An 18,426-nucleotide genomic window follows, 5' to 3' on the forward strand; every position below is an offset into this window, starting at 1 on the left:
TATTAAGCATAAAACCTGACACCTACAGGGTCAGTAAATTAAGAAAAGGGTTCCATTCAGTAGACTGCACCTTAGATTCCTCTGTTAATATTAAAGATGACAGACTGAAAGTGCAGAGGGCTCTGTTTGGGGCACAGACCAGCTATCTTTCCACGCTGTCTGCTTTTTCAGAGGACAGTTGTTTTGGCACAGATCCTGTCACAATCTTTTCTGTGGAGCATCATGGGTGTCACATCAAAAATTTAGATAAAGTGAGAGTGGTATGTGTTACTAGCTGAATGTGGCCTGGACTCTGTATGTGTACTTCAGACTGGCCAGTAGAAAAAAGTAGGTACATCAAATCTTTCTGAGCCTGCAGAATATTTTCTGTACCAATACCTACTTTCTGGAACGCTTCTGTTTTTGCTCAAGGTCTCTTGGATAATAGCAATATGACTGAAGGGGTCTGCCCTCTTGATGCAACGTATTGAAAGGGGTATCTGAAAGTCTCCTTTGAAGGATGGGCACATGCTAGATCCCTTCTGAATATCTCAAGGCTGGAATGCTCATGTTTTATAATACTAATTTTTCCAAATGTAGATGTTAAACAGAACTCCATTTTGTGCCTAGTACAGAAAAGGTGCTGTATTTTTAAGGAGAGGAAATATGACTCAAAAAGCTTTTAGTCTTGGAACAAGGCCAAAGTTTGTTAATGAGTCAGTGTAGTACAGCTACCATCCTTCTGAAGCAAGTGGGGATCCAGTGTATCAAAGGTTGGAGTGGGGCAGAGGGACTGGATGGGTTTGGAATTGAGACATTACCCACTTGACTGATCCTCCTAAGTCCAAAGATGGCATCTAACGGTGCTGACTGGCATCCAGGCAGACTTTGCTTCACCCTGGTTTTGCAGAATGCCTTCTGGCTGAAAGTCAGGCTTTGGACATGTGGGCTTGAATCCTTACTGTGCCCAAGTTTCAGGCAAGCTGTGATTTGCTTGTGCTGCATTCTGGATGGGCATTCAGCTCATGTTCAGAGGGGTCCTGAGGTTTCCAGCGAGCCCTGGACAGCAGCAGTGGCAGAAGCTTTGGGGGCTGAGTCTGTAGAGTCCAAAGACAGCTGGTGCAGCTCCTTACCTTGAGTCTGGGTTACTGCTGGGGTTTATGCTGCACTGTTCAACAGCAGGTGAGCTGCAACCTTTGAGCTACAACTGTGCTCCTGAACTTGCCACAAGCAGACACGTACGATTGTTGCTTAAAAGCCTCAGTGAGGTTTAGTGATGAAGGGCAGGTTTCTTCATCCCTGCCTTCCTGCTCTGCCATTCTTCCTGCCAGAGGGTGCTCCTGTGGGAGCAGGCATGGCAGAACAGACATTGCATCTTCTCATTGCAGCTGGAGTATTAATGCAGACTAAACCTAATGACAGTTTAAGGTAGAGTGTCACTGTGATTGCTAAGAACTGGTGTGTGAGCTGATCAGGTGCCCGGGCATTGCTGGCACACTTGGCAGGCAGGTTATTCCCACAAAGTGTAATCCCAGCTAAATCTGTCAAGGTGTCTGGGTTTAAGCTGAAGGTACAAACACACTTAAAATCCAGTCTCTCTGTGAACCACAAGGGTGTCAGTTGGTTAGGCAGGAGTGGTGTGAGGGGACATGACCATGTGGAGATGGAAGCACTTCTACTTAAGATGACCACAGATTTAGACTCATAGAATGATTTAGGTTGGAAAAGACCTTTGAGATCACTGATTACAACCGTTGACCCAGCACTGCCGAGTCACCACTAAGTCCCCAGGTCCCACAGGTCTTTTAAATACCCCCAGGGATGGTGACTCCACCGCTTTCCAGGGCAGCCTGAAAATGCCTGACCACCTTTTCAGTGAAGAAATTTTTCCTGGTGTACAATCTAAACCTTTCCTGGTGCATCTCGAGGCCATTTTATTTGCTCAGTTCCTTAATCAGAACTTCAGAGCTAACAACTAGGTGAGAAAAAACATTTGTACCACATAGCAACTGAACCCCAGGAACACAGAATGATTCTGCTGGTGATACACAACCTTCATGAATGCTAAAATATGCATTTCAAAAGGTGTGGGTTCTTGACTCTTCACCCAGTCAATGATTACTTATGCATTCCTCTGGTAGTGTGAATTCAAACATAATGAGTTTCAATGGGTTAATCTCTGCGAGCAGAGCAGTACAAATACCAAATAGTATGGTACGCTTGGGAGAGCTTTTAAGTGAAGATAAGTGGTTCCTGCCACTGCTACAAGGATGTATTGCCCCTAGAAAAGGGTTTGCTTCTTGAGAAAGGACAGTCAAAGGAGATCAGTACACACAGCTCTGTGCAAAAGGACAGGAGGGACTTGCAAATATTCTCCAGAGGTAAGGGGGAATTAGGAATTACTTTCATTAAGCCATAACACTCAGCCTGATAGTGATGTGCGGGATTTCTTATTCCACATAATAGGGGACAATGTTTTTTAATATATCAGATGAAAGCTTGCCAAAAGAGAATGATAGGACCTGACTAACCAGTCTGAGTAAGCTCAGGTCTAATGAACAGCTTCAAGTTTAAAGGTAGAAGAAGAGCACCTGAAAGGTTCTTTTGCAAAGTTGGGAGAATTGAGCTATTTTAATGGAGTATTTTGACTTTAAGTCGGGAGTGATTGTAACAGTAATGTTCTGAATGAATTTGTGAAACTTTAATAACTTGAATTTTTAAGATTGAGTTTGCTGGTTCTGGATTTCCGGGACGTCCTCAACTAGAAAACACAGTGAAAACCATGTGAAATGGGGAATTCTGCATTTATTCCACCTTTCTGCCTTTTTTCACTTCATAGTTTATGCTGAAGTGTCTTAAAGTAAAAAAATGCTGGGTTTGATGCTAAAATTTCTGCAGGAAAACATGAAAGATTTTTGAGGAAAAAGTTGCTTCAAGAGGAAATTATTGTTTCATTCTCATTAAATTCGAGGTTTACTCTACATTGGACAGAATACTACATGCCATTAGGCTTCAGAAAGGCCTCTGCCTGTGGCAGAATTGCAATCTGTGGTCACAGCAGCTCGGTTTGAGCAGCACACCTGAGAGCCAGCCGGGCAGCCGCTCCGCGCTGTTCTATTCAGTGTCGATTATCTCTGGCTTGACTTCACAGCAATAAAGACCATTGATCTCCATGGAGGCCTTTCTCCTGAAAATTGATCTGTACCCACACGAGTCTGAGATGCCGGGATTAACAAAGAGGGTGCTAAAAGCTTTTGTCCTGCCTCTGAGGGGAGGGTCGCACAGGGCATGGAGAACTGGCACAGAGGAACTGGCTCTGGGGGAAGGTTTTAACTGAGTTGAGTGGAGTTACTGTGATTCTCCAGGACTGCTCTGCCTTCCTGCTCCAGGTGGGACCAGTGCCTAGGTCTGAATTTGGAAGCCTCTTAGGGCTTCCTCATGGTTTGACTGAACTCTGCTTTAGTTCCCTTATCACTGGTGGAGATGAAGACCTGCATAAGACTTGAATTTAAGTATCTTGTGAATGAATAAGTGCAGGAAATTCATAGTTTATCCCATAATGCTGGATCAGTAATGGGACATTTGGGTGAACAGCCCTTGGGCCTCTGCTAGAAACCTGGCTCTCCTACTTTTAGGCCTCTGCTGGGGGACCTGCAACAACCTTGTGACTGTTCCCTTTAGGTAGATTCTCACCCAAAAATCATTGACAGTTCACTCTGCAGAACAGTAGAGTGTGAAAACATTATTTCAACTGTTCATTATTAATTATTTAAATATGATAATGTTACTGATACAGATTAGGTTTTGAGTTTTATCAGAAGAGCATGGCCTGTGTCCTATGACAAGAGTCAAGATGTCCAAACTGTCCTTGCGTATCATGTGCTGCCTGGGGAAAGTAAGGAAGGATGTCTCAAAGCTAATGGCCAAGTAGTGGCTACTGGGCTGGTTGTGGGAGTACAAGGATCTCTCAGGAGTGGTGCTGAGCTATGCAGCTGTTGCAAGATGGGCTTAAAGCAGAAACCTGTTGGGTTAAAGTTTTAAGCGTTGTCCCAGAGTTCTTTGTCATCCTCTGGCACCCTGCTGTTCTCTCCCCATTGCTTTCTGGCTGGTACATCTTCTCTTTCTCCTCTTCCAGTTCTCCTGGTGCTTTCCCTGACCATGGCAGATTCCTCATCTCTACAGAATGCCTCAGTTCTCTTGGCAGAGATGTCAGACCCTGATCCCCTGCCTGACACCAGCTAGCCTGTTGTACTGGGGTTCTTTATTTGAAAAACAGTGTCATGTTTAAATAAGGTTGCACACGTTGTGACACATCTCAATACAGCTCAGTGGGGTTTCTTGTAGAGGCATAGCTCTGCTATTTGCTGGTCCACCCCCTCTCCTAATGTAAATTAAGGTAATCAGGCTACATTTTAAATTCCATGGCTAGCACCGGCTCTTGGACCTTTATAACAGTGAGAAATAGTTGTATTGCTTTTAATTACTTTATAACCCCTCTCTCATGGAGACCTATTGCTTCTGCCAAGCAGCACTCTGTGACTGAAGCCAAGCTTCCAAGCAGCTGGATTTGGCAGAGATGTGGAGGTTGGAGCCAGCTCAGGTGGTGGCCTGCAGCTGCTGCTCCACTCCCAACAATAAATCATAGCAGGGACTCGACTCAGAGCCAAGGTTCAGATAGATTATTTGGGCAAAAACTCAGCTGTTGCTGCCACGTGCCTGCCCAGGGCACAGGGTGAGTGTGGAGAGATGGGTTAGAGGGTGGATATCTGCAGGCTCCTGATCCGTCCCCTGATTTCTGTACAGCATGTCTGGCTCTGCTGTGCCACAGTTGGGAAGGCAGTTAGGGCTGTGCAAGGGATGCTTCCCTCTAGGGTCAGGCCTGAAAAGGTTAAGGAACTTATGGGAGTTGAGCTGGCAGTAAAGGTGGAGGGGATTATCCTCAGCTGAGTTTGCTCTCTGTAGTGTTGAAGACAAGAAAGCTGCAGGTCTTTAGCTCGTACATCTGCTGCTTCCTTAGCAGGATCAGTCTGGCAGATGGCACCTTTATTAAGAGCATTGACATGGGTTGCAGATGCCCAGCCCAGAGGACAGTGTGGTGCCACAGTGCAGCACAGGGGCAGTGCCCAGCAGTCAGTGTCTCTTCATGGCAGCCTGGGTGTGTTCCTGCCCCAGTGGTGTCTTATCCTCACCCTGGGGCTGGCAGGCCAGGAGCTGTGCCTGAGGCAGATGAAGTGGGCTGGAGGGCCATTTCTCAAGGTCTCTGCACTCACCAGGCAGTAGGACACCCAGCATGGAGCTCTTAAGGTCTAGGGGATACTCACAAGTGTGATACAATTCCAGAGAGAAGGTGAAAGGTGAGAGCAGAGGTAGTATCTGAGATTTCCCCTTCTCCTCTCCTGCTGTGGGAATAACTTGCCTGAGGAGGCAGTAAATCTCTCCAGGAGCCGGGCAGTGAGGCAAACAGCTGTGGGGGAGAGCTGAGAGCCCAGCCAGGAGCCCGCGGGTTAACACAGCCCCTGCAGAGCTTAAGTCAGCCTGGGCTTGCAGGACAGCCCAGCATAGAGCAGCCTTCAGATGAAACAAAGTACCTTCTGCCGAGCTGGGGCCAGATAAAAGATCCCATGGCATTCCTTGTGAAGCCTGGAGGAGACTGCCAGTGCTGAAGCTGAACTGTGCCAACGAACAAAACTGTCTTTAAACTCTGAGGCTGTGTGTGAGCTATTGTTGGGGACATAATGGCTTCTCTGTTTCCCTGCACAGACATTGCTCTGCAAACACGCCACTGGTCTCTTTTAAAAGTAGTTGAGTGAAAATTAAGCTCTAGAACCTGGAAAGAGGTTTCGTCCATTTACCTTTTGCTGTCCTCAGCTGACATTTGTTTACAGAACAGCACATACAGTAGAAATACACCCTGGTTTGAGCTGCTTTACCTGGAGATGGGCATCTTTAATGCTCAGACTAAGACTCACAGAGCTTGGATAGCAAATGTATATCTCCTATTTTAAATAACAGGAGTGAGGATGAGGTTGAGGGGGCCTTGCTTGCTAATTACCTCCCTCTGAGAAAAGTTTTGGGCTGGCTGGCCTGGCCTGTTTCCTCTCCTTAGCTCAGTGCTGGCACAGTCACTGCTCTCTAATCCTGTGTGTGTGGCTGCTGCAAGGCACCGAGTACTGCTCTGGCTGCTGGAGTTCACTCTGCTTTGGGCTGCTGAACATCCACAGAGGTTGGGGTTGGTGGATCCGTTCTTCACCCACAATTCCATGGTCTGGCTTGTCTCTGAGGATGGCAGATGCTTTGGTAAGGTAAAGGTTACTGTGCAAATACTGTAGTTGTGGTAAAAACCCAAAGCTGCACTACGCAGGGGAAGGTAGTCCCCGAGGGCAATGTAATGAATTTAGGTCTATTTTGCTAGAACAATCCTGTAACAGAAAAGGAAATGGGTCAAAGAGCAGTTGTTCAAGCTGCAAGTGATAAACTGTCAGTCCCACCAAGGGTTATTCCCTCAATAACTCTCAACTCATCCTGGTGTGTATCTGGAATACACTTGCTGGGGAGCTCCTTGGCTTGCTATGCTCACTTACAGATGAGCTGTAACCCTGTGCACCCACAGGACTGGGACACATGGAGATATGAGCACTGGCCATTTCCTCTGGAAATGGCTGACTTATTGGGAAAGTGCTCTGGCTGAGGGCCCCAAACAGGAGTGACTGCTGTGCTCACACTGGGCTGTGCAAAACAGCTTTGGCTGAGGTTGCTGGCTAATGACTAAGACATGTTTTGCACTGGTCCTTGACAACCTTCTGGACAGAGACTCCTCCACAGACGTGGTGTTTAAAAGAAGATTATATGAAGTTAAATTTTTTAAAAAAACTTTCTTCTGAAGATGATGTGAGTCATGACTAACACCAATTGTGTTCTGCTCCTTGGATTTCCCTTCTCACCTCTGAATCTGCAGCTTTTCCACTGTATGATGTTACCTGCCTGCTGTGAGGCTGGTTCTTACCCAAGTGGTAGTTGCTGGTTTGAGGATATGGAAGGAGGTAGATGAAAACACTCCACTTGTGCCTGGTCACCTGCTCCCTAATTCCCGTGTGGCCCCGAGGCAGCAGGGCTGATAATCCTGTCTCTTCCCACAGGAAGATGAAGAAGCGCTGTGTGGTGGCTGCAGTCCTGGCCACAGCCCTGCTGGGGCTCATCTTGTTCCTGGGACTGTTCTTCGGGCTGCGCTCAGGGGACACTCACACGTACAAGAGGGCGGCCGTGGCCACAGACGCAGGGCCGTGCTCAATAATTGGAAGGTACCCACTGATTGTGCCATGATTCTCATTAGCTCTGACAGCTCCTGCACGAGGCAGGACTGTTGTTTCCCCGATGCCCAGGTGCAATCCTGGCAGCTGCCCAGCATGGATAATCCATCCCTAATCTCCCTGTAGAAAGAGGAGGCCCTAATAAAACCTGGTTTTTTACCGTGGGCAGCATTACTGCAGTTGCTCACAGACAACGTAGCAGACAAAGTTTCCCTGGTTCCATGAACAATGAGAACCAGAGTTGCCTTTCTAGCTCCTTTTAAAAAACATTTATCAAGATGTCTCCCAGTTCTAGTCTCAAGTGCTGCAGATCTAAGGCTCCTCAGAAAGTTGTTTCTCATGAGAAATGAATGTGTCTGGAATGCTCGTCCCCTCACATACTTTGACACATCTCTGTCTTTTCAAGCTAGTTTGGATGTGTCTGCACCAAGATTATCAGGATGTGTTCTCTATGGTGACAGGCTAAAAACTTCCTATTCCTGAGGAACCTACAGACTTGGTGTAGACAAATATGCATTAGACAATCTGTCATAGCTGCTCTGACGAGATGAATCCACTGCTCACAGTGGTAGCTGAGACACTGTAACTTGCCACCTTCTCTTCTGCTGCACAGGGACATCCTTCAGCGAGGAGGATCAGCAGTGGATGCTGCAATTGCAGCTCTGCTTTGTATAGGACTCATGAACGCTCACAGCATGGGCATAGGAGGGGGCCTCTTCTTTACCATCTACAGCAGCACAGGTAAGGGACAGGGCCATACACATCTGGAACAATTTGAGAACTTTATCTAAGGCAGGTGATTTATCCTACCTGAGCTAAAGTAAAAGACTGATGCTCACAACCTCTGGGGGAATGTCGTCAAAGTAATTGCCAAGAAACTGGCTCACGTTGATCAGAGACCTTCAGCAGAGACCACGGCTGTGTGCTGAGTCCAGAGCTAAACATCATCTTCCTTGCTCTGTCATTAAAGGAAAAGTGGAAATCATTAATGCAAGAGAGGTGGCTCCAAAGGGCGCATCGGAGGCCATGTTTGGGAACAACACACAGCTCTCTCTGAAAGGTATGGCGAGGGCTGTTTCACTGCTTTGGGGGGACCATGTAGCTCCAACATTAGCTGCTGCAGGCACGTCTGAACCAAGAACATTTCTTACTGGGTTCTTGCCTATCTACAGGATTTCTCACCTGGAAATGTCCTCTACTTTACACAGCCTGCAAACTCTGTCCTGACAAAGAAGCTAAAAATAATGTCCTTTAAACTAGTCATTCAGCCCAACACTTTCTGCTTTTCATTTCATGAAAATACGGGTGAATCCAAAGCACTGAGCATAACCTGTTCCATATCTGACATCTTTCCTTTCCGCCTCTTTGAATAAATCTTTGTGGATCACCTGGGTTCTTCTCAGTTCAAGTGTCCTCCTTAAATACTTGTTGTGGCATCAACTAATTGCTTGGGGCATCCAGAGAAGTAATTTCCTTTTGGGGAAGTATTTTCTAATAAAAAATAGAAAGAAATACTATCTAGTTCTCTTCATAGTCACTCCTCTAACCAAGAAGGAATAGCACCTTGGAGAGGGTTTGAACAGTGTGTTGAACTTCTGAGAGATGCCAAGGAGAACAGGATTGAAGCAAACTGCTGCTTCACTGTGCAGAGTAGTCATCAATCTGTTGCAGTTGTAGAGTTACAATGCTGCAACAAAGTTTTTGGCTTAAGTGTGTCGCAGTCTGTGTCCTCTCGCCGTGATAGCTTTTGGTGTTCTGAGCAGCTTTGCTCTGAAACAGAGCCTACTGAGGGGAAATGACCCTAAAACTTGAGTTACCAGCAAGAGGACAGAGGCATCTCAGCAGTCCAGAGTACATAGGTGCAAATGTCAGACTGAATAATTCTGTTAAGCACCGTGTGCACAAAGGGGAGCTGGTCACAGCACACACAACCCCTGCCTAAAATCAGGGCTGGCAGAGACACCTGCTCTACCTTCTGCTCCATCAGTTGCTTTCTTTCCTTGCTGTGGAAGACTAACATGTTCCTTATCTGCTCCAGGAGGACTGTCCATTGCTGTTCCAGGAGAAATCCGTGGCTATCAACTGGCTCACGAACGTCATGGCAAACTGCCATGGAGAGAACTGTTTCTACCCAGTATCAAGTTGGCAAGAGAAGGGTTCCCTGTTGGGAAAGGCCTTGCAGCAGCCATCGAATCAAAAGAGGAGTCAATTGAAAGCAATCCCTTGCTGTGGTAGGTAGAGCAGTTGCTGTTCTGTGCAGACAAATTTGGGGTAGCTGCATCCTGGCTGCAAATCTCTGTGTTTGTGAAACATAGTGTCTGTGAGAGTGTGCCTGCCCTCCAGTCACCATGCTCACTGTGCTGCTGATGTTATTGCAGCTACCTGAAGGTGCTAAATCAGGTGGCCAAGTGTGGGAATGTTTGGTCCTGACCTTTAAAGGGGGAAAAATTCTACTCTTAAAGTCCATTTGTCTGAGCAAAGTTGGAATCAGAGTATGTGCTGGGATCAATCTGCCAGATGGCAATGTGTTCTCTGAATCCTCAGCTTTTCCTCGTGCTGTAAGTGTACCAAGCTAATCATACCTGCATTTGGAGCAATTGCAAAGTCTCTTTGAACATCTCATCTGCTGTCAGGCAGTGGGAATTTGGGTTGTCTCTTACTCTGCAGTCAGTCTTCCTCAAGCAATGCCTTTGACTGTCCACTTCTGGCAATGACTATGAACATGAAGGGTTATAAATGCTCCTCCTCTTCTTGAAGTCAAACCCCCAGTGTTTATGTCCAGCCCTTCTGGAGGTCATGCTCAATTCTCTCTTTTCCTTAAAATATCTGCCAACTGCAGGTTGGATTTTCAGTTCAATTGGGATATACAGCCTGGGCTTATCTCCTGTACTCCTGTGTGGCAGGTCCACAACAGCACATCTGTGACTCATGATGAGGGAACTAGAGAGGAAACCATCTACCTTAAGTGATCTAACACACAGGGATTGAAATGCATTCTTCTGGACTCACTGGAAGCTTTGAACCTCATGGCTTCATAGTCTGTGCTCTGAACTGAACTGCTTGAGTTCAAGGACTTAGGCCCATCCTGGGCATCTTGAGGCAGTTGTTGGCCCCTTGGGCAGACAGGGAAGGTGGGTGCCTTGCTGTAAAAGATGGACACTCACTGCTGCAGCCTTCACTGAGCAAACTGAGCAATATGGAATCCCAGTTCAGAAACTACTGGTCACTTTTATGTCCCAGTACAAGATGTCAGGACCCCTGGGGCATGGCTCAGGCAGTGTCTCTTCTCTCCAGGAGGCCTTTAGCATGAACACTCAGATACTGGGTCAGCTGCTACAGGTACTCACAGTTTTGAACTTGTCTCTCAGACCTGATCTTCTCAATCTCCTTTCTCTGTTAGTGAAGTGTTCTGCAAAGGAGGGAAAATTCTGCGTGAGGGCGATATCATCAAGATGCCTAAACTAGCCAAGACATATGAGACTATAGCCACAGAAGGAGCAGATGCCTTTTACACAGGAAGCCTGGCAAACCAGATCATCGCTGACATCCGCAGCGCAGGTGAGAAACAGGACATCTGTCCCAAACAGCAGGAGTGGCCTGACTGCTCAGCACCCAGGGAGGAGCCAGTGACCTGTGGAAGCCTCGGGAGTGGGTCAAACCTGCTACCTGAAATGCTCCCTTTGAGATCTGTGGCAACAGGACACCCAAAAGAAGCTTTAGCACTTTAATGGATGTGCTTGAAACTCAGTCAGAAATGGGGAGGTTTTCCTGTGCATTTCTGTACCACATAGCCAAGCAAATCTGAGTGGCTCTGGCAGTGGCTTAGTAGGTACAGCCTGTTTACAGAGCCTGAATCCAACAAGTTTGTACCTGAAACATTACATACGTGGTTCTGTAAACTCTGGGCTGTTTGATCTCTCAGCACCACTAGATGGTGGCAGCATCCTGTCCTCACCAGCTAGCATTGACTAGCTTCGGTGAATCTCCTGTGGGCCATTTACCACCTTCATTTGTGGTACATAATTACTTACTGCTTTCCCCCTTCTGATAAAAAAGGCAATGGAACACACAAATTATTCTACTTGTGGGGTAGCACAAACTATCTGCATCCTCCCTCCTGTAAACAGGACTCTGAAGGACATTTTGTTACCTGACATTGCTGTGTCCTTTGTAAAAAAAAAATAAATAAAAATGTGGATCCACCAGAGTTTTGGCTGCTGTAAACCAGCCCAACTCCGTGCTTAGGCTATCTCAGCCTCAGACAGATCTATCAAGGAATTCATCTTCTGTGCACATGCCACTTTTTGGGTTTGTCCATGTTCCCTCCCACCCTTGCTATGATTCATGGTGATGGAGCACAATCTCCTCTTCTCATCAGAGATCACACAAACCCACATCTCTAGTTTTCTTCCCTTTCCAGGAGGGATTGTCACACTGGAAGATCTGCGGGACTACAATGCGACCGTGATCAACGACCCCATACAGGTCACACTTGGGGAGTTCACCCTCTACACGCCCAGTGCCCCCCTGAGTGGCCCAGTGCTGGCCCTCATTTTCAACATACTGAAAGGTGAGAGTGCCACTGAGCAGTGCCTCACAGGCAACAGGAGCTGGGAGAGCTCCAAAAACAACACCATTTTTTGTTTGGGAGCCAGGGCCTCCCTTGATAGCCCTCTAGCAGGTGAGGATCCCTCCTGAAGTCTCGGACTCAAGATGCAGAAACATTCCTGTTCTGCCCTAAACTCAGGGATGTCACCTTCCTACTTGAAATACAGGTGCAAGAGGAAAAATATTCTCCTGATTGGGGAACTTCCCTGATACCTGTATGGGTGGAACCTAATGTATACTTGAGGCTTCTTTGGAAAACATCTCTGCAAGTATAAATGCTGCTGGTGACTGCCACAGTGCTCAAAACTACCGGAGCTCCTGTGTTCTCCATGTGGAGATTAGGACAGTCCAGTGACTCCATCTCTGTAGAGAGTGGGCTTTGAGGTTATACCTTTGACACAGGTGTATTAGCAGTCCTTTGACCCTGTACTTTGTGCTCACATTTGTTTGTCTTCTGTTGCCAGGATATAATTTCTCTGCTGACAGCATCAGAACCGTGGAGGAGAAAGGTCTGACTTACCACCGCATTGTGGAGGCCTTTCGCTTTGCCTACGCCAAGAGGACTTTACTGGGAGATCCAAAGTTTGTCAACATTACAGAGGTACCTGGCAAAAGCCTTCTCTTTCTGCAACACCAAGGTTGACTGGAACATGGCTTGAAGTTTTTGGTTGACTAAACTTTGTCAGGTGTGCTCTGTGCCACCTGCTATTGACAGGCACTGAAATAGCTCTGAATCAAAATGTGAAGTCCTATGTGACTCATGGCTGAGCTGTGAGGGATGTATATGGAGGAAACCTTCCTGCTGTAAGGAATAGCAAACTCCTCAATGCAGCAGAAGTGTTTGAGGATGTTTAGGGCTAACCCTGCCTGTTTTGATAGTGTTTGAAGCCCTATTCACTATATGACATTTCCAGCATCCTTGTGGCTCACTAACCACAGTCCTGCCTATAGTAGAATTGCCCAATGGATGGGAAGGGGTGAGACAGAAACCCTGCTTTTCCCAACTTCACACTGTGCTTTTACTTCTGTGACTGCAAAAGCAGCAGGATCTGAGCCCAGCCCAGCTTGATGAACATAAATTTTCAACTGACAGAGCCATGGTCAGAGCTTGCCTTGGCTTTGTCCTCTCAATCCGATTCTGTTCCTCTCATCTCTGAAGCAAGAGTAGCCCTACTTGCCTATGCCTTACAGCAGTGTGGAGGACAGCTTTCCATAGTGCTGCAAAAATGGATGCTGATTAACTTCTACACAAAGGGGTGCACTGTAACAGCTGCTCCTGTGACTGCTTAAAATGCTCTTTGGTACAATGTCCATCTTCCAAGAAGAAAACCCCCTGCTTCAAAACTATAGCCTCACTGCTGGGATTTGCCACTGTTCTGTAGTCTGAAGCATTGGATATCAGCCTCATAACTACATGTCTCTTAATCTGCTGAGTAACTGCATTGGATTTCTCTGACAGGCCATCAGAAACATGACATCCGAGTTCTTTGCGGATGGTCTCCGGAGGAAAATCACAGACAACACCTCCCATCCAGTTGACTACTATGAGCCCGTGTATTACACTGGAGATAATGCCGGTACATCCCACATCTCCATTGTGGCTGATGATGGCAGTGCTGTGTCCGCCACCAGCACCATCAACCAATAGTATGAGCTCAGACATTACTTCCCTGTAGGCCTTTGCCATCTTCCTAGTGGTGGTTCTGGGGTTGGTATCAAACACCTCTGAGCTGTCACCTCTTGGGAGGGGTAGGGACCAGTAGCACTGTTGATGGGCACTTCTGCTGAGCTTACAGGTCAGTCCTGAACACAGAGGCCTTGTGGTTGGGTCAGAGGACGAGGTGTATCCTCTCTCATATTGAGTTTCTCTCCCCAAGACAACATTCACTGCATCTGGATCTTCTCATAAGCAGTACTATCGCTGCAGGCTCTGATTGCCCAGGCTTTTGGAAGGAATTTGAGCTAATGCAGTTGGCCTGGAAGCGCAGTGTTTGGCTTTGAGTGCTGTCAGAAAGAACTGTGTTCATGCGTATGGCCTGAAGCCAGAGTGTGAAGGTTCTTTTTGTCCATAGAAAATGTCAAAAATGTCTCTAGCTTGACACATCTAAGCAAACTCCCAGCCGTTCCCAAATGTGCCAGCCTTGGAGCCCAGCTGGAAGGGGAAATAGTTGTCCTTAGCTGCTGTGCTGGTTTCCCCCATGGGGTTCTTGAAGAGGAGCTGTAGGCAGGGCTCTAGGCTGTCTTTCCTCTGTGTGTAGCTGTGTACTCATGGTATTAACTGCCTCCTTCCCCCCTAGGGGTGACAGAAAGTCCTTTACAATGGGAGGGAGTGGAGAGTTACTCCAATCAAATCCCAGGTTTCACATTGCAGTAATTCACCTGAAGCTCCTCCTGGGTTTGCTCTGGTTTTGACATGTCTATGACAACTTGTTTTCTCTAGTTTTGGCTCTGATGTACGATCCAACGTGAGTGGAATCATATTTAATGATGAGATGGATGACTTCAGCTCGCCTTACATAATCAATGGATTTGGGATCCCTCCTTCTCCAGCAAATTTCATAGCACCAGGTAGCTGTAAACTACCTTCCTGACTCAGGGTTTTGGCTCTGTCGTGTCTGCCATCAGGCACAGATCAGGGGGCAGGGATGGAAGCGAGTCACCTGGCACTCCTGCCAAAAGCACACAGCCAGCCAGCCCTGGTGCACCCTGGAGGAGGAGAGGCTGTCGAGAAAAACTCTTTTGTATGCCTCCTTCCACAAACCCTTTCCCAGGGAAATCAGTACATGTCCAATGGAATGACTTAAAAGCTGCAAAAGATTTCTTTGAACTAACTGAAGAGAGAGGCAGCAGCAGGAGCTGACTGCAAAGTGCAGGATGGCACTGCCCAGCCTTCTCCCTCCTTCCTGAAGAGCTGTAGGGCACCCTGGGATAGATCTAATTAACACACCTTATCCAGGCAACCTGCCTGCTCCACCACTGTTTCCTGCAGACCCATCTCACTGCTGACAAAGCAGGCTGGGATTCTGCTACCTTCCTGTACTCCACGCTTTGGAGAGGGACAGGGGAGTGAAAGGACAAGAGTGGAAGTCCTGTGGTGCACTGGAGACAGCTGCATCACAGGCAGCCCCGGATGGGACAGGACTGGAGGAAGGTGCCTTTAGCCTCTGCATGGAGGACCAGGGTTAAGCTTGACATTACAGGGGCAAGAAGGAGATGGGTGCAGGGGATGGTGGGATCCCCAGCGGCCAAACAAGGCACATGAGCTGAGTCAGGAAGGTGGATACGGAGGCTCTGGATTTAGACGTGGAGCAGGAGCTGGCATTTTGTAAGGTGCAGGTAGAAAACTGAGCCTCTGTTGCATCTGTGTTCCTGACAGGTAAACAGCCAATGTCCTCTATGTGCCCCTCCATCTTGGTGGACAAAACGAAAAAGGTCAAGATGGTGGTTGGTGCTTCTGGTGGAACAAAAATAACTACAGCAACAGCACTGGTACGTGATGGTGTGGGCAAATGGGGAACACCACCAGGCAAAACTAGAGAGAGGCAGCTTTTGGGGCTCTGTTCTACACCTGTGACATGATCATGGCTGTGGCTCCCTGCCATGGGCCAGAGGCTTGAAAAGGAGGCTTCTGCCTGGCATTTGAAGGGCCAGACCTCCGACTCTTGCCAGGGCTACAAAGGGTCTGCTATTAGACTACTTCTTTCAGTGGCTCCAGGTCTTTTCCTTTGGCAAGTTGTTCTTACCACTTGTGGAAGATTTGTGACTTCAGATTAGCTTTGAGTTCTTTTCTCTGGGTCTCCATGAACTAATTTAGAGCCATTCCCATCCACCAGCCTAAACTTTGGATGAAAATCGCTCAGGGAGGTTAATAAGAACTTAGCTCAGGCATGATGTCAGTGACAAGCAGGCTCTCTGTGAGCTGCTGTGGCTGCCACTCAAATGTCCAACTAGCCTAAAAGTGACTGCAGAAGAAAGCTGTCCCCTGTGCCAGCACACACAGCAGCACCAAGCTGGATCTGGCTTTCTGGCTGTGGTAGAGAAGTCAGTAAAAACCACTATAAGTGGCTTTCTAAGCCCCAGACCCTGAGGCTGTTCTCCCTCCCCAGCAGCTCCAGCCTGCAGTTCAAGCACGTAGAGATGAGCCAGGCCCAAGAGAACTGGTTGCACAATAGCAGGAAGCTGTAGCTTGCTGAGGTGACTGTTGGGTGCTTAATCACAGCAGCATAAATCTAGCCACTGTAACTTAAGGATCTGATCCTTTTACTATGTTAATTTTAGTAACTCACGGTCTCTTTGTGTGTGAATCCTACTAAGCATATACAGGTTGACTGGCTGCAATGTACCTGTGTTTTGCTTAGCCAAGATAAGAACCACTAAGAGCCACATGAACCAGAAATGGTGCCTTTTACGTGCTCTGGTGAACACCCTTCAGGCTTCTTCACCTGTGTACCTACAAGGGTCAGGCCTCCTTGAAGACAATTAACTAACATTAGGGCTTTTTGCTTCTCACAGACAATCATGAATTCCATCTGGTTTGGTTATGATGTGAAGAAAGCAGTGGAAGAGCCCAGAGTCCACGATCAGTTGTTTCCCAACATCACGGAGCTTGAGCAGCAAATAGAGAAGGTTGGTCTCGCCCGGGTCTGGGGTGCACATGAACTTATATGGGCTGGGTTCCTAGTGCTGGAAAGGCATGAACTGTGGAAAATCAGGAAGTTTTGCCAAATGTTCCCTAGGTGAGCAGTATTAAAGCTGGTACAGGTCAAGTGCTGGGTCACAATAAGATGTTCAAAGTGTATCTTTGCCCTCATTCACATGGGTGTGAAGCCAGTGCATTGCAGAGTAACCTACATCTGAAACCAAGCATCTGCTTGCAGTGGTGTTTGGCTCAAAGGACTTGCAAAACAGCAAACCACATCAGGGCCCAAACTATCCAGCAATCTAAACCAGTGAGCCTCAGGAAACTCCTGTCCTATTGTGCAACCTCATGATGAATTCTGAAGCCCTGGCCCAGAGCTAAGGAGGAGGGATGCACAGAGAGACCTGGGAACAAACTTGAAAATATGTAAAGATCTCTGCACAGTGAGAGTGCAGATCTCTGTCAGTCTGAGAGCTGATGACAAGGCCTGCCTCACTCTGCAGGCCACTCACCTGAGTTGGCAGCTTCATTCACCCTGAGAAATTACACATCACTGAGCCCTGAGACAGATGCAGGTTCTATGCATATTTCATCTTGTGTCTCTGTATTTGGGATAACACTCCTACATAAGGTGGTTTTCTCATCAAACTATGCAGAATTTCCTCTGTTAATAAGCTTCTTACTAAGGTAACATTTGGTAGATACCTGCCAGCACTGGAGAGGATGCCCCACTCTCTACAAGTCCTGTGTTTTCCACCACTGCCAAACAGGATCCAGCAGTCCTGGCTGTCAGTATGGGGACATCTGAGGTGGAACACTCTGTGACCAAGAATAGTATTGGTAGTGAACATCACAAATAGCACATCATCTCAAGTGCACTTCTTCAAAGGCAGGGCAGCCCAGGAAGCAAAGGGAAGAGGAGGAACAACAGGCAGATTTAGACCTACACGACGCAGGCACTGAACACTGGGGTAGTCATGGAGGATGCGGGTCACAGGCTGTGGGATGTGTACAGTTTCCTTCTCCTGTTGTCCTCACTCCCTTCTGCATTGCAGGGCATAGAAGATCAGCTGAAGAAGAGGAAGCACGACACGGCGCGGGTGAGCGGCGGCGCGGTGGTGCAGGCCATCCTCAGGACGGACAAGGGATGGGCTGCGGCCTCCGACTCCCGAAAGGGCGGCTTCCCTGCAGGCTACTGACGTGGCTCGGCTCCTTCCTTCAGTGGTCTAGTGACACCAGGGTGTGTTTGGGGGGAAGATCCTTTAGGTCTGCAACTCAGGGACTTCTCACAGGAAAGAGAACACATTTACCTGTGATTCTGTTGACGGAACTGGGACAGTTTTCTACAGCCATGACCGAAGTGCCTCATGCCACAGCCGTCTGCTAAGACAGGCATGTCCACCAGGACGTGCAGTACTTACTTGAAGAGTCTGTTCTGCCTCGAAGAGTTTGTTCCCTGCCTCCTCTCCATCCCATGAAGACAAATTGGGTGCCCAGTTTCTGCAGAAGGTCCAGCTCACTCAAGCTGCGGGAAGTGTTTCCCCTGCACGGTGTCAGCTACCAGGAATGTCCCTGTCACTGCTAGAGAAGATATTTGTTTCCTGTTGAGTAGGTGAGAGTTACAGGACTCTGGGGACTGGGTTTTCTAAGTTACAAACTAACAGATCTGTGCCATAGCAGAAAGCCCAGCTCTAGACTGGGATAAGCCAAACTCACCACTCTGTTAACAAAAGATGTTTCTGCATTTCACCCAGTTGATTATTGGAGATGAGTGGGGAAATGGGGAAATGGCTTCAAACTTTTTTTATATTTCTGTTGAGAAGGTCTAAAGGGAAGATGCTGCCTGTAAAACTCTGAGCACAACTAAAATAAATAAATACGGAGTCACACGTT

General features: G+C 47.6%; 1 protein-coding gene across 4 annotated transcripts in view; it reads left to right on the top strand.

The window, feature by feature from the left end:
- The window catches only part of GGT1 (gamma-glutamyltransferase 1), a 31,089-nt gene extending 12,663 nt beyond the window's left edge, over nt 1-18,426 (top strand). For 3 of the 4 annotated variants that reach the window (XM_027714351.2, XM_027714354.2, XM_027714355.2), the window contains 12 exons: nt 7,116-7,277; nt 7,900-8,027; nt 8,257-8,346; nt 9,325-9,517; nt 10,687-10,844; nt 11,707-11,856; nt 12,359-12,495; nt 13,354-13,541; nt 14,335-14,462; nt 15,271-15,383; nt 16,407-16,520; nt 17,589-18,426. In XM_027714351.2, the coding sequence (XP_027570152.1) occupies nt 7,116-7,277; nt 7,900-8,027; nt 8,257-8,346; nt 9,325-9,517; nt 10,687-10,844; nt 11,707-11,856; nt 12,359-12,495; nt 13,354-13,541; nt 14,335-14,462; nt 15,271-15,383; nt 16,407-16,520; nt 17,589-17,732 (1,705 nt within the window). In that variant the 3' untranslated portion in view covers nt 17,733-18,426. Of the gene's footprint in view, nt 1-2,199; nt 2,361-7,115; nt 7,278-7,899; nt 8,028-8,256; nt 8,347-9,324; nt 9,518-10,686; nt 10,845-11,706; nt 11,857-12,358; nt 12,496-13,353; nt 13,542-14,334; nt 14,463-15,270; nt 15,384-16,406; nt 16,521-17,588 lie in introns of those variants that run through there. The other variant, XM_027714353.2, reaches the window with a different exon arrangement.

The sequence above is a fragment of the Pipra filicauda genome, unplaced genomic scaffold (assembly GCF_003945595.2).
Source record: "Pipra filicauda isolate LSUMZ 115617 unplaced genomic scaffold, ASM394559v2 scaffold33_size4404698_pilon, whole genome shotgun sequence".
NCBI lineage: Eukaryota > Metazoa > Chordata > Aves > Passeriformes > Pipridae > Pipra > Pipra filicauda.